Source organism: Tupaia chinensis, unplaced genomic scaffold, assembly GCF_000334495.1.
Source record: "Tupaia chinensis unplaced genomic scaffold, TupChi_1.0 Scaffold000350_1, whole genome shotgun sequence".
Taxonomy (NCBI): domain Eukaryota; kingdom Metazoa; phylum Chordata; class Mammalia; order Scandentia; family Tupaiidae; genus Tupaia; species Tupaia belangeri.
In genome coordinates, this window is record NW_006159844.1 from 4,806,216 (window position 1) to 4,821,775 (window position 15,560).

Consider the following 15,560-nt stretch of genomic DNA (forward strand, 5'->3'; position numbering starts at 1 on the left):
TAGCAGAGTTCACATCCAGTTAGTCTGACTCCAAAATTTATGACTGTTACAACCTCTCTTAGGTGTGAATTTGGGTTAGGGTGGCATGAATCAGGATGGGAATAAAATGGAATACATTTGGAGTAGGAGGGCTGTGAAGAGAAGATAATATTATTTTTGTATGTATTAAATTTAAAACATGTGAAGAGCATAATAGATGAAAATGCCCAAACAGCAATTTAAAATATGTACCTAGGGGACCAGCAGAAGGCATAAGAGTTACATCACTGGACTCTCACATAGGTGACCTCAGTTCGAGTCCTGGACCTGGTGGCTTTAAACTCACACAGGATATGTGTGCATGCGTGTCCAAAATCCAGGGAGGAGAATGGAGGAGAAGGGGTCGCAGCATGGCCATCCCCCCCAGGGGGTGATTTCTCGTTTTCTGTCTCTGTCTCTCCAGTGAGTGCATGTGACCTATAGCAAAAATCTCTCTCTCAAAAAAAAAAAAGTAACTAGGGTGAGAATAGATTTGTATTTGTAATTTTTCAGAATATAGGTGCTAGCAGGAGCCAAGGAAGTGAGTGCCCTTGTAAAAGGAGTAGAATGAGAGCCTAGCATGCAGCCTGGAGGAAAACAACACAGAAGAGAGTGATCTTTTTTTTTTAGAGGTTTTTGCTATAGGGCGCGTGCGCTCGCCTGAAAGACAGAGAGAGACAGAGAGACAGAAAGCAAAAAATCACCCCCCTGGGGGGATGGCCACGCCGTAATCCCTTCTCCTCCATTCTCCTCTCGGGATCTTGGGCATGCACGCACACATGCCTGGCATGAGTTTAATCCATTGGGTTTCAAACCGCAGTCGGCTACATGGGAGTTCAGCAACATAGCCATTATGCCAACTGCTGGTCCCAAGATAGGAGACTGATCTCGAACAATGACCTTGAAAATTAGTTAGCCCAGTGTTTCTGATGATTAGGAGAAACAGATATCTTATATACAGTTAGTGGGTGTGTAAATTGGAACAAATTATTTGCAAAGACATTTGGCAATATCAAATAAAGTACGCAATTCTCCTACCATTTGATCCAGTGATTCTACTTGAAATTTACACTATAAACATACTGCTTCCCAGGGTCCAAGATGAACATACAGGAGTGTTCACTTCAGCCTTGTTTGGTAAGAAGGAAGAAAGGGAAGGAGGAAAGGAAGGAGACAGAAAACAAATGACCTAAATGTTCAGCGATGTTGTGGTAGTATCCACGCCATAGAATTCCATGTAACTAGGGAACCAGCAGTTAGCGTAATGGCTATGGCCACTGGACTCCCATGCAGTCGACCGCGGTTCAAGTCCCGGACCCAGTGGGCTAAAAACTCACGCCTGGCGCGCGTGCGTGCATGCCCAAGATCCCAAGAGGAGAATGGAGGAGAAGGGATTGCGGCGTGACCACCCCCCTGGGGGGTGATTTCTCGTTTTCTGTCTCTCTGTTTCTCTGTCTGTCTGGCGAGCGCACGTGCCCTATAGCAAAAAACCTCTCAAAAAAAAAAAAAAAGAATTCCATGTAGCTATTCCACAAAAGTGAATGTGGTAATTTAAAGAATAAAGTAGAGGAGTCAGCAGATGGCATAGCAGTTACGTCGCTGGATTCCTACATGAATGACCGCAGTTCAAGTCCTGGACCCAGTGACTTGAGATTCACACTAGGTGTGTGTGCCCAAGATCCCTGTGGAGGAGAAGGGCTTACAATGTGGCCATCCCCCCTGGGGGGTGATTTCTCACTTTCCCTCTCAGTGTCTCTGTCTCTCTCCCTCTGGTGAGCATATGTGCTCTAAGGTAAAACTCTTAAAAAAAAAAAAAAGTAAATCTCTGGGAATGATATAGAAATTCTCACTTGATACATTAAAAAAAAAAAAAAGAAAAAAAAAAAAGAAAAAGAAAAGAAAACCCAGACAGAAGAGTGCACACTGGTTAATGCTGCTACTCTGGAGGCTGGGACCACATGAGAGGCCCTGGTTAGATTTTCAGCTTACCCTAATGAGCCAGGTATGGTGGCAGGTGCTTGTAATACCAGTCATTTGGGAGGCTGGTACAGGACAAGTGAGATCCTGTCTGAAAACAAAAGAGAAAAACAGAAGTACCAAAGAGTATACATAATATTCCTTTAGTGGTGTGCCCTTCTTTTTCTAATTGTCAGAAGGCGTGTGTGCTGTCCAGAGAGAGAGACGCCCCCCTCCCCTCCCCCCGCCACGTTGGCCAAAGTCATGCTGCAATCCTTTTCCCCCGATTTCTCCATGTTATCCTCTGACAGGGCATGTGGATAAAGTATGACGTAGAGGGTAAGACTCTGGCCCACAAAGACCAAAGGGAACTGCCCTATTAAATCCCACCTAGCACATGATTCACAATCCTGCAGGCATCCAGAAAGATGACATAAGGACCATGCATTTTCTCTATGCCATACTGACCTTTCCTGCTTTTCAATGTTTTAGATTTCCTCATCTTTAGTAAATAAAATTGCTTGCATTCTCATTTAGCAAGAGACTACATACATCTTAACTACTCACTCACCCTACAGTCATTTCCCTTATAAGAAAACTTCAATTCAGTTTTTATTACACTGGATTTGCTGGATCTAAAAAAAAAATCTAAGAAATAGACAACTTTCCTGATCTTTTAAAATAATTAACAGTGAGCTACAGATGGTCCTGTAAGTAGAGTTCTGAGTAGCAGTATGAACATCAGAACAACTTTCACACGAAGAAGGCTGCAATGAAGGTACTCAAAGTCCAGTCCACCAAGATGGACAATGAGAAAAGAGACAGAATGGGGAGTGTGCCAATTATCTCTGCAAATCATGTGGAGATGAGAAGAAAGCGTATTTTGCAGTTGCTGGGTGACATGTTCTATATATGTCTGTCAGGTCCCTTCTGTTTATGGTATTAATTAGCTCCCGTGTCTCTTGGTTGATTTTTTGTCTAGATGATCTGTCCAGTGGTGACAGTGGGGTATTTTCTAAGATTGATGACACAATAGGGCACAAAATAAGCCTCCCCAAATTTAAAAAATATAGGAACTATATCCAGCATCTTCTCTGACCACTATATGGTAGAAATGCAAAGATCAAAGGCATGACATGGAGAGGATAAGTGTACTTACAAAAAACTACAGGGAGGGGAGTGGTTGCTAGAGGGTGAGCAGGAAAGGCAATGGGAAGAAACATCTAACAGACAAAAGAATGTAAAGTTCTCTGCTAAAAATGATGTATATGGAAATATTCTTGATTTGACTGCCATGTACTACATACATACTCTGAAAAAACAAATTGTGTACTGTAAAGATATGCTCCGGGACCTGTAGTTAGCGTAATGGCTATGTCGCTGGACTCCCATGTAGTCGACTGCGGTTCGCGCCCCAGACCAGGTGGCTTAAACTCACGCTGGGCGTGTGTGCGTGCGTGCCCAAGATCCCGAGAGGAGAAGGGAGGAGAAGAGATTGCGGCGTGGCCATCCCCTCCTGGGGGCGGGGGGTGATTTCTCGCTTTCTGTTTCTCTGTCTCTGTCTGGCGAGCGCACCCGCCCTATAGCAAAAAATCTCTCAAAAAAAAAAAGATACACTATGATAGAATGTAACACTTTAAAATATGCTAATAAAAAGTTTCTAATCATTATTAGTTGATAAATTAGTTTAATAATAATTGTATGCAGGCCAGGAGGTGATGTGGTGGTTAAGGCACTAAACTCCCACATCCCAGACGAGGTGGCTTGGTTTCTCTCTCCCTCTCTCTGGTGAGTGTATGTGTCCTATAGCACACTTTTAAAAAAAGAAGAAAAAATAAAATAACTAATTTTTAAAAATAACAATTGCATGCTTTTCTTTTAGTAAAAAGTGAAAAACGATAGCAAGGATGACTTGAACGTGAAAAACTGAGAGCTATGACAAGAAAGGCCCAGAAATTGATCCTCATACAGTGGCTGATCAAAAATTGGCAGCAGCATGGGACCAGTAGATAGCATAATCGCTGTCGCTGGACTCCCATGTAGCCAACCACAGCTCAAGTCCTGGACCCGGTGGCTTAAACACACTGGGCACATGTGCATGTGTGCCCAAGATCCTGAGAGAATGGAGGAGAAGGGATTGAGGTGTGGCCATCCCCCCCAAGGGGTGATTTCTCACTTTCTATCTCTCTGTCTCTCTCCTGTCTGGAGAGTCAGACCCCCTAAGCGACCCCCCCCCCCCAAAAAAAAAAAAAAAGAAATCAGCAGCAGCAGCTGCTGTTACATCACATTTCAGAGCTTCTAAAAATTCTACTAAATTAAATCTTATGACCAGAAGCCTAATGGCAAATTGCTAAAAACACAATACATTTTATAGTGTTTTAATCATAGATAAGCTTAGCTTACCAGAATATTATATGCCTACCTGAACCTTAATGTTATGATGGAATCATATACATGATAGATTAAAGTCTTTGGGACCATAAATGGTGTAATGCTTACATCACTGGACTCTCACGTGGTTGGCTGCAATTCCAGTCCCAGACCTAGCAGCTTAAAGCCCACGCCAGGTGCACATGAGTGCATGCCCAAAGTCCAAAAGGACAATGGAGGAAAAGGGACTGTAGTGTGGCCATCCCCCTGGTGTGCGTGCGTGCATGCGTGTATGCGTGTGTGCATGCGTGTGCTTTCTTAATTTCAGTCTTTGTCTCTCATTGAGGAAAGCACACATGCCCTCAAAAAAAAAAAAAAAAAAAGGAATTTGCAGCTTGGCCATGCCCCACTGAGGGGTGCCCTCTCCCCATCTCGTCTCTCTCTGGCCAATGCATGCATAGCCGGACTTTAAGTACACATATATGGATATACACTGGGCCGCCGGAAAAGTCACGATGTATTTTCCTATGCTTTTCTATGCAAAAATGCATCATGACTTTTCCAACAGCCCAGTATTTCTTAACTGAGTATTACTAAGCTGTTTTGAACACCTAAACATAGCCCAGTAAAGGCTGAACTGTGATTTGGAAAGGAGAAACACTTGTGGCAACGCATCAACACCCCATATCTATTAATGTAAACTGGCTCAAATTCTTCTTGAAAGTAGACAGGTAAATACTAAATGCACATAAGTAATTCAAGACACCACAGATAACACTCAAACACATCTTTTTTATTATATACTAAATTTAAAAATACAAATCTTATTAAAAATGCTTATCAAACATTGTATACATAAGTACTGCCAAATACTATTGGAATATGACATTATGTACATTTGCTAAGGTTAATTAGAAACAGAATAAAGTACCATAACTTTGCTGATACTGAATTTCAGAAGTCAAGTGTCTTAAAATTTGGCAACTGTGAAGTAGTGATCTGCACAGGAAGATGTTTGGAGAGGTAAAAGAGTAAGAAAACGAACAGAACCATGCAGATATTCCTGCTCTAAGTGTTAAAAAGTAGATTTCTTCCTCATCCTCTTAAGTCTTACTGTAACAGAAATTAAAGTGCACAAGACCACCAGGAATACTTGATTTGGTTGTACCCCAAATATATACACAGCCAACTGCGCTGTCATATCGAGGGTTTCAATTCTTTGTACTGTTCCTGAGGCTTTGGAAGTTCATTTTGTATGTGGCTAAGGGAAGGGAGGCCGACACTTACTAAATTGCACCAAATGGCCTTAAAGTGTAGAAATACCAAAGATAAAAATATTAATTTGGGAATAGATTCAAGGAAATTATCCCTGTCTCTTTTGCCCTAGGGATAAAATTAGAACAAGGACCTGTTTCACCTCTGGAAAATGCTTACTAAAAATCTGTTTCAAAAGATCAGACATGTACAGCAAGCACCACAATACTGTCAGTTTCTACTGTTCACCATTACATACTGCATCATAAATACCAAGTATAAACACCTGCCCTCGGAGGGGTCACGAGAAATACAGGTAGAAGCATGTTATCGCTTGACACTAATTTTACTAATTAAGTATAATTTGTAAAAATAGGTCAACACCATACAATCAAGAAAGAGGAGAAGGAAAGCTACTATTCTACAAAAGTGCTCCTTTTAGCTTTCAAACCCAATAGCTTCATTTTGGGTAAGACAAGATTGTAGGGCAAGGCCATCATCAGTTCTAAAGAAGCTGATGATGCCATATGTACACACTCACATATATAGGCTTAAATTCAGTTCTGATTTAACACTAATGCACTGGTACAAACCATTGATAGGAAACATTTTATCAGTCTTATTTACAAACCCACAATGAATGACAAAGAAGGGAAAACTTTTCTGAATTGCAAATAAATGTAGCTAGAGTTCGCTAAAGATAAATTCGCATGATTTTTTTTAAAAAAACCAAACAAAAATGTTTAGAAAGATACCTCTACTACAGACGCCCACTGGTCATCAGACCTTAGAGGTAAATAAATGTAATGATCATGATTAAACTTCCTTTACAGTTTCATTTAATAACAGATCAATTTGAGGTCTACTTAGAGAACTACATACAAATACACATTCTCTCATGATTCAATGAGAATATTATGTTACTGAATACATTTTTTACTTCCATGGCACATCACACTTGGTAACACTAATAAGGTAGATTTAGATAACACTTAAATCATGATTACGAATGTTTAATTGAGTATTTTCCTTTCTGTAGTTGTGAAATGTAAAGCTTAGATTTGCTTCCATCAGGCCTCTTAAACCAAACTTCATCATGGTTAATTGTTGTAATTACGGCACTGAAAAAAAAAAAAAAACAGAATGAATGAATGAAATTACAATATGCCTCAGTTCTCTATAGATTATTAGTTATAAAACCAAACTAGTGGGCCAGCCTTGTAACCTAGTGATTAAGGGAGATAAAACCCATATGGCCCATGAGGGTTTTAATCCTGGCCCTGGCTAGACTGAAAAACATGCTAGGGACCAGCAGTTAGTATAATGGCTATGTCACTGGACTCCCACGAAGTCGACTACGGTTCAAGTCCTGGACCCAGTGGCTTAAACTCATGCTGAATGCGTGTGTGTGCAAGTCCAAGATCCCAAGAGGAGAATGGAGGAGAAAAGATTGTGGCGTGCCCCCCCCCCCGGAGGGTGATTTCTCACTTTCTATCTCTCTGTCTCTCTCTCTCTTTCTGGCAAGTGCACGCACCCTAAGCAAAAACTTCCCAAAAAAATCAAAGAAAAAAAGAACCTGCCAGGTGTGTGTGTGTGTGTGCACGCATGCACAAAATCCCAACAGGATGGAGAAATCCAGAAGAATGGATTGTAGCTTGGCCATGGCCCATGGGAGAGGGGTGCTCTCTCCCTATCTAGTGTTTCTCTCTAGCCAGTACATGAGCAGCTGCTTTACAATAGTAGATTCAGGGGCTGGCAGGTGGCATAGTGGTTAAGGGTGCTGGACTCCCACATGGCCCATTAGAACTATTATGTATGTATCATTGTTACTCAATCTCCATCCTACCCACCAAAAATACAGTGGTGTCCAAAGCAATAGGTATATGGTATTATACCCCCAATTCATACCAACCTTGGCTTTAGAAAATCTTTGAAATACTAATTCCTAATTCCCAGTGTCAAATTATATACAGTACTTATCCAGTTTTTTTCTTTCTTTTTTTTTTTTTTGGAAAGGTTTTTTTTTTTTTTTTGCTATAGGGCACGTGTGCTCGCCAGACAGACAGAGAGAGACAGAGAGATAGAAAGTGAGAAATCACCCCCCAGGAGGGATGGTCACGCCACAATCCCTTCTCCTCCATTCTCCTCCTGGGATCTTGGGCACGCACGCACACACGCCCGGCGTGAGTTTAAGCCACCGGGTCCAGGACGCGAACCGTGGTTGACTACGTGGGAGTCCAGCGACATAGCCATTATGCTAACTGCTGGTCCCCAGTACTTATCCAGTTTTTAGTTTTTTGGCACAGCTAGTCCCCACAAAGAATTTTTTTTTTTTAATCTGTGTTTTCTTCTTTCATCCTCTTTTAAATCACTTTTATGCTAAATAGTAGTAAACTATCTCAAAAGCAATGAAATAAAGAGAAGAATCCAGGAGTATCACATATAACTTAGTAATTAGCCTCTATAAGAAAAGTTATGCAATGTTCCTAGAGTCCTAAATATTTAGATATCCAGGGACCAGTGGATGGTGTAATGGTTACATTACTGGACTCCCACATAGTCAACTGCAGTTTCAGTCCTGGACCCACAGCTTAAAACTCACACCAAGTGAGTGTGCATGCGTGTCCAAATTCTCAAGAGGAGACTGACTAGAGGAGAAAGGATTGTGGCATGGCCATCCCCCCTGACAGGGGTGATTTCTCACTTTCTGTCTCTCCATCTGTCTGTCTCACTGGCAAGTGCACATGCCCTATGGCAAAAATCTCTCTTGAAAAAAATACATAATCCAAATGAAACCACTCTATTTGGAAAATGTGCATTCTAGACTAAACTCAAATGCTTTATTTGTCATTAATACCTAGAAAAAGATATTTTGGGGACCAGGAGATGGTGTAATGGTTACTTCGCTGGATTCCCATGAAATAAACCATGTTTCAAGTTCTGGACCCAGCGGCTTAAAACCCACACCAGGCATGTGTGTGTGCATGCTCAAAATCCTAAGAGAAGGGACTACAATGTGGCCATCCCCTGTGGAGGGTGATTTCTTGATTTCTGTCTCTCTGCCTCTCCAGCGAGCACACACACCCTAGCAAAAAATCACTCTTAAAAAATTCTTTTTTTTTTTTTTTTTTTTCTATAGAATGTTACTATTCAACATTAAATCCCAACTACTGAGGAAATAAAAACATTTTTTTTTTTTTTCAAAAGGCCACAACTGGGGCCAGCAGTTGGCGTGGTGGTTGGAGGTGCTAGACTCCCACACGGCTGACTGCAGTTCGGGTCTTGGACCTCTCTCTCTCTGTCTCTTTCTGTCTCTCCCTGATCAAAATTGAAAAATGATAATAATAAATAAATAATTATTTTTTTTAAAAAAAGGGCCACAACCATACAGAACTTAGAAGGCAATATAATTATCTACACTTTATTTAAGCCTAGACAGATTGAGACTTCTCTGTTTTCTTTTTTTTTTAAGGATTATTTTATTTAACATTATTTATTTACTTATTTATTTTTCATTTGACCAGAGAGAGCAGAGTGAGATAGAAAGAGAGGGAAAGTGAGCAAGCAAGCCACCAAGTCTGAGACTCAAACTGTGGTCAGTCACGTGAGAGTCCAGCACCCTTAACTACCACGCCACCTGCTGGTCCTGAGACTTCGGTTTTCAAGTTATATTTTAGTTACTATCACTTTCTTTTTTTCAAAGAGATTTTTGCTATCTGGCGCATGTGCTCGCTAGAGAGACAGAGAGAGAGAGAGAAAGTAAAAAATCACCTCCCCCCACTTGGGGGTTGGTCACACTACAATCCCGTCTCCTCCATTCTCCACATGGAAGTCCAGTGCCTTAACCATTATACCACCTGCTGCCCCAATGACTATTAGTCTTAAGGTTTTCATTAATTTTCCATTCATGTCCTACTCTAATTGATAATAAAATTCTTTCTGTCTAAAATACTGAAACATACACAAAAAAGTTTTAGATTAATAGATCTACCAAAAATTCATGATAGACTGGTTTAAAGGTATTAGGATCCTAATAATTCACCTACTATTAAGAATTAACAGGAGGCCAGCGGGTGCCATGGTGGTCAAGGAGCTGGACTCCCACATGGCTGACCGCAGTTTAAGTTCTGACTTTCTCTCTCTCTCTTTCACTCATGAGTGAACGTGCCCTATAGCAAATTAAAAAATAATGATAATAATAAATAAAATTAAATAAATAATTTTTTTTTAAATTAACAAATAGAACCACTTATCTGGCTAACTAGTTCCAACTTAGGTTAATGCTTATGTTTGTGAACTTAATATGAAGGCTAGAGTACAAATATTAACACTGGGGGGACCAGCAGGTGGTGTAGTGGTTAAGGCGCTGGACATTCCCACATGGCTGACTGTGGTTCAAGTCCTGGACCTGGTAGCTTGCTTTCTTACTTTTTCTCTCTCTCTCTCTGTGTCTCTCTCTGGTCAAAATAAAATAAGTAAATGAATAAATAAAATTAAAAAATATATATTAACATTGGTATATAGGCATAGAATCAAAGCCAGGTGAAAAAGGATTCGCAGGCAACTATTGATGCCTTATGAATGTGCTAAGGACGCAGCATATGTTTATGGAAAACAATGCTGCAGAGGGTAACACCGAGCAAATTGGACATGATATAAGCTTGTTACCTTGTAGGACATTCATCTTTCTTATCGATACAAATTGTTTGGCCACGTATATACCATTCACCATCATAATACAGTCTTCCCTCTTCAGATCTAGCACTGTGCAGATGTTTTTCCAGTTTCACAGGAGCTAAAGGGATCAGTTCAAAAATTGTTAAATTAATAAGACACTGTCAGAAAAACAAAAGATTCAGGACATTAAGGATGAACACCAATCCAAGAACATATGTGAAAAAATACTAAAAATATTTCTTATATAACAAACTTAAGATCTAATTAAAAAAAAGAATTTCATTTTTTATATGTCTCACTTAATTCACTAACTCTTCAGTATAACTATTAAACAATGAATAGTAAATCATCAATTCATGAGACAAGTGCCAAAAGAAACAGATACATTATCAACTACTTGTGTCACTTTTAAGTAGTATTTAAAATATCCATTTCCGGGCCGGCAGGTGGCGTGGTGGATAAAGGCACTGGACTCCCACATGGCCAACTACGGTTCGAATCCTGGACCTGATGGCTTGCCTTCTCACTTTCCCTCTCTCTCTCTGTCTGTCTCTGGTCAAATTGAAAAATAATGACAAATGGAATTAAATAAATAAATAAATTTTTAAAAATGAACAAAATATCCATTTCCATATTTCTACTGAAAATTATACTTTTCCTATTTTCTCTCTTGTAGGCATCTGACACTTCCAAAGGAAGAGAATTTAGCATATATTCCAAGAGTTCTCAGGCCAGCCATTAATCTTAAAAAGGAAATATCCTAAGTAGAACTTTCATGATTAAACACCAGAAATAGTTTGTCATCAGTGAGACCAACTCATGCAGGGACAAAAATGTTCCTTATGGAAGCACACCGTCAAAGAATACCATGAAGGGGTAGGTACCTCTTCAATTATCCAAATGTCACCTACTCAGACAAGCCTTCCCTACCCACCCTATCTACTCCTCGGTTAATCACCATCACAACTTAATGTTTTCTTCGTAACAACTATTACAGCCTATTATTATCTTCTTAATGATTTATTTACATATATATTATCCCACCTCCCCTAAGGAAGCTCCAAAAGGTCCATCTCTCACTGTTGTATCCCCAGAACCTAAAATAATACCTGACATGTATAAAGTGTTTGATAAGGTCCCACTCATTCATTCATTCATTCATTCATTCATTCAACAAATGCTGTCTAAGTACTTCCTATACACAAGGGATTGCACTAGGTGTGGCTGGCAAAAAAAGTTGTGTCTATGGAGCCAGGAAATGGCATTGAGGTTAAGGCAAATGGATCCCACATGGCCGACTACATGGTTTGAGTCCCAGAACCGGTGGCATAAAAAACATGCTGGGCATATACATGTGCTTGTGTGTGCCTAAAATCCTTAAAGGACAATGGAGGAGAAGGGATTGCGGTGTGGTCATTTTCCTTAAGGAGGTGATTTTCTCCCCTCCTCTCTCCCTGGTGAGCACAAGTGCCCTATAGCTAACTAAAAAAATAAATAAATAAAAACCAACTAAAAGAGATATGCTCCTAGCTTTTGTAGAGTTTACACTCCAGCCAAAAGATAAACAAGAAAACAAATTAAAAAATACAAATTGGCCAAGCTGCAGTCGTGCAAGAGGTAGGGCACTGCTGCCAAGGCTGGGGCCATGTGGAAGACCTGGGTTTGGTTCCCAGAGCAGCCTTCACAGCCAGGCTCTTAGGATCCTAGCTAACTGGGAGGCTGGGGCAGGACTGGACATTTCACATGACCAGAGTTCAAGTCCTGGACCTGGCGGCTTGCTTTCTCACTTTCTCTCTCTCTCTCTCTCTCTCTCTCTCTCTCTCTCTCTCACTCCGTCCCTCTCTGGTCAAATGAAAATAAATAAAGTTAAATAAAATAATTATTTAAAAAATAAAAAATCTAGCTTCATTGCTCTTAGAAGGGTTAAGATATCTCATCTATAGTGAAAGGAGGCAGAGACAGGGAAAGTTACCCTAGACACTAATGCCCATCATGACTTTGGCAGTGATTTTAGACTCTCAAAGAAAAAAAAAATCAAGAAAGTATAATTTGATGTAAATTTTACTAGGGCAGATCAGAATGTGTAAATCTTAGAGGCTGGTAAACTTCTTTGATGAACTCCCCTGTCAGCCGTCTAATCTCTCTCCTCAGAAAATGCATATACTAAAGATATTTTGCACAGAATTTAGAGGATTCAGACTCCCTGAACCAGAAAATGATGAATTCCAAACACCTTTCCTAGAAAACTACCAGAGCCATAAGAAATACTGAGTAAGTAAATACTTTTTAAATTATTGATCTACTATTAGCAATAGCAATGTAGCTGAGTATCAAAAGAAGAAATATACTACATCCTTTTATACGAAGCAAGACTCCAGCAGAAGTGCACATAATTTCAGGGATAACATTCATTGATGAAATAAAACCCCTGGGAGGGAAGCGCTTTAGCATGTGTCTGATTTAACAACCCTGATTTGAGACGTCTCCATAGAGACTATTTCCCAATTCAGACTAAGTGACTTACGTTCGGTTTTCACTCTGTGTGGCCCCAGTGTAGCCATTGCCTTAGTAAAAACAAGAAGAAAGAAGTTTCTGAGTCAACAGTAAAAATATATTTCAGCATCTATTTAATATATACAACACTACTAATTAGCTCGATAACTAATTACCAAATACAGTAAATACTCAACAACTATTTACTAAAGACAGTAAAATATCATTAGTGCTCTAAGAAATGTAATTTAAAAAATAATTCTCCATCCTCAAATAAGCACAAAAAGCCTGCAATTCGTGAATGTTTAGTGACAAGGGCACAAGACACAGAATAAGGGTTCAAATGTTCACTTTTGTTCACTCAGCAAACATTTACTGAGTACCTGCTATGAGCCAGACTGGGCTGATGACTAGACATAACATGGTGACATCAGTATTATTTTGGGGAGAACTTTCTGCATTTTCTCATTAATTATTAATTACATTATTATAGAAAAAAATATATCTGTTGACATATCTCTAATTCTTAGAATATTCTCACAGTTTACTGTTACCTGTAAGAATATTAAATGTCTTAGACAAAATGCAAAAGGAATTCATATTTATGATAATCATATTTTAGTGAAAAAAACAGAATTTTTAAAAGTAGACAACAAAAAGTATATTTGTATTCCATTGCTCTTTAACCATACCTTCCTAATCGTTGTCCAGTCTTCAAGAATGTCAAGATCTTGTAGCATATAAACTATATACGGGCGTGGAAAAGTCAAGGTCAATTTAGCTGTAAGATATCACACTCTGAATTATATTTAGGAAGTTTTTTTTTTTTTTGAGAGGTTTTCGCTATAGGGCACGTGCGCTCACCAGAGAGACAGAGACAGAGAGACAGAAAGCGAGAAATCACCCCCCAGGGGGATGGTCACGCCGCAATCCCTTCTCCTCCATTCTCCTCTCGGGATCTTGGGCATGCACGCACATGCGCCCGGCGTGAGTTTTAAGCCACCGGGTCTGGGACGTGAACCGCGGTCAACTACGTGGGAGTCCAGCGACATAGCCATTACGCTAACTGCTGGTTCCCAGGAAGTTTTATTTTTCAGAGAAAGGAACAATGCTTTATAGACATATCCTTTGCCATCGTAAATTCTGACTTCAAGTTATTCTTCAGAAAACTCAGTACCAGAAAAAATACATTTTAGTACTTCTGATGTCATAACCATATTCTCTTAATTCTAGGGTATCACTGACTGAATGATATACACCAACCTAATCAGTTTTTAAGACGAAGGAGAAAAAGATGGGGGAGGAGAAGAGGGTGCCATAGGGAATGCCAAGTTGAATATACAAAGAAGTTCAAAGATACTCTAATTTCAGAAACATTAAAATGTTTAAAAAGTATACATGAGGCAGCTTCATGACTCAGTGGTAATGCACCACACAAGAGTAGCTGGATCCCACATGGTGACTGGTTCAAAACACCAGCCTAGTCAGCCTAAAATATGCTCCGCAGATGTATGAGCAGCCATGATCCAATGGGCTGGAGGATGGAAGGACCAGATCCGGTGATGGGGGCTTATCTCTTTTACTCTCTCCTCTTCCCTCATGTGTACACATATGCCCTCTATCATAAATTTTTTAAAATATTTTTTTAAAAAGTACACATGAGGGATCAGCAGGTGGCATAATGCTTATGTCACTGGACTCCCACATAATGGACCACAGTTTGAGTCCCAGACCTGGAGGCTTAAAAACTCATGCCAGGCAGTGTGTGCGTGTGTGCCCACAGTCCTGAGAGGAGAATGGAGAAGGGAGTGCAGCCTGACCATGCCCCCTAGCGGATGATTTCTCACTTTCTGTCTCTCTGTCTCTGTCACTCCAGTGAGCACATACACTTTATAGCAAAAAAATCTCTCTTAAGAAAAAAAAGTACACACAAAAATTAAATAATCATGCTATATACTAAAAGTTGTTTCACATCAAAGACCTTGGGAATTATAAAGCCATATTAATTTTAAAAGGTGAGATCATGACTAAATTTCTTCTCTTTCCTCACTCTCCCCTTAATCGAAACTATTGATATATCCTCTGCTGTCAGTCATTTTTATAAGCCTATTTGCTTATTACCGGATCATGTAAATAAACCCATGTGTACTAAAAAAAAGTTAGAGGGGACCAGTAGTTAGCGTAATGGCTATGCTGCTGGACTCCCAAGTAGTCGACCGCGGTTCGCGTCCCAGACCCGGTGGCTTAAAACTCACGCTGGGCACATGTGCGTGTGTGCCCAAGATCCCGAGAGGAGAATGGAGGAGAAGGGATTGCAGCATGGCCATTCCCCCTGGGGGGTGATTTCTCGCTTTCTGTCTCTCTGTCTCTGTCTGTCTGGCGAGCGCACGTGCCCTATAGCGAAAACCTCTCCAAAAAAAGAAAAGTTAGAAAACTATATACAATGTAAAAGTATATATCAAGGGAAGGAAAAGTGGAAGAGGATATCTGAAACAACAACTGGCTTCTTTTTATCAGGACTGAAAGGATCCTTCCTCTTTTTTCTTGACTGAAGCTCATCATTCCACAGTTCTGGCAAATAAACAGAATGAAGTATTAGCTATTTCTGGTGATCAAAGGAGGAAAAAAGACTGTATAATTTCACGGTAACTATTAACATTTGAAACTACAAAACTTCACTGTGGCTATGCATTTACACATGAGACAGTATATAACTTCATGAGCAGCTATACATTTATTAATTTTCTTGTGCTTTCATTAAAGCTAAAGTCAATTTGGCATTTCATGACTAA

At 39.9% G+C, this 15,560-nt stretch overlaps 1 protein-coding gene across 2 annotated transcripts in view; it reads right to left on the bottom strand.

Moving 5' to 3' along the window:
• Positions 1-5,116: 5,116 nt before the first annotated feature.
• Positions 5,117-15,560, bottom strand: part of BRMS1L (BRMS1 like transcriptional repressor) — a 42,010-nt gene continuing 31,566 nt past the window's right edge. For both annotated transcript variants that reach the window (XM_006152370.2, XM_027773394.1), the window contains 5 exons: positions 15,256-15,339; positions 13,461-13,525; positions 12,800-12,839; positions 10,267-10,393; positions 5,117-6,719 (listed from right to left, as the gene is read on the bottom strand). In XM_006152370.2, the coding sequence (XP_006152432.1) occupies positions 6,602-6,719; positions 10,267-10,393; positions 12,800-12,839; positions 13,461-13,525; positions 15,256-15,339 (434 nt within the window). In that variant the 3' untranslated portion in view covers positions 5,117-6,601. The remainder of the gene's footprint in view (positions 6,720-10,266; positions 10,394-12,799; positions 12,840-13,460; positions 13,526-15,255; positions 15,340-15,560) is intronic.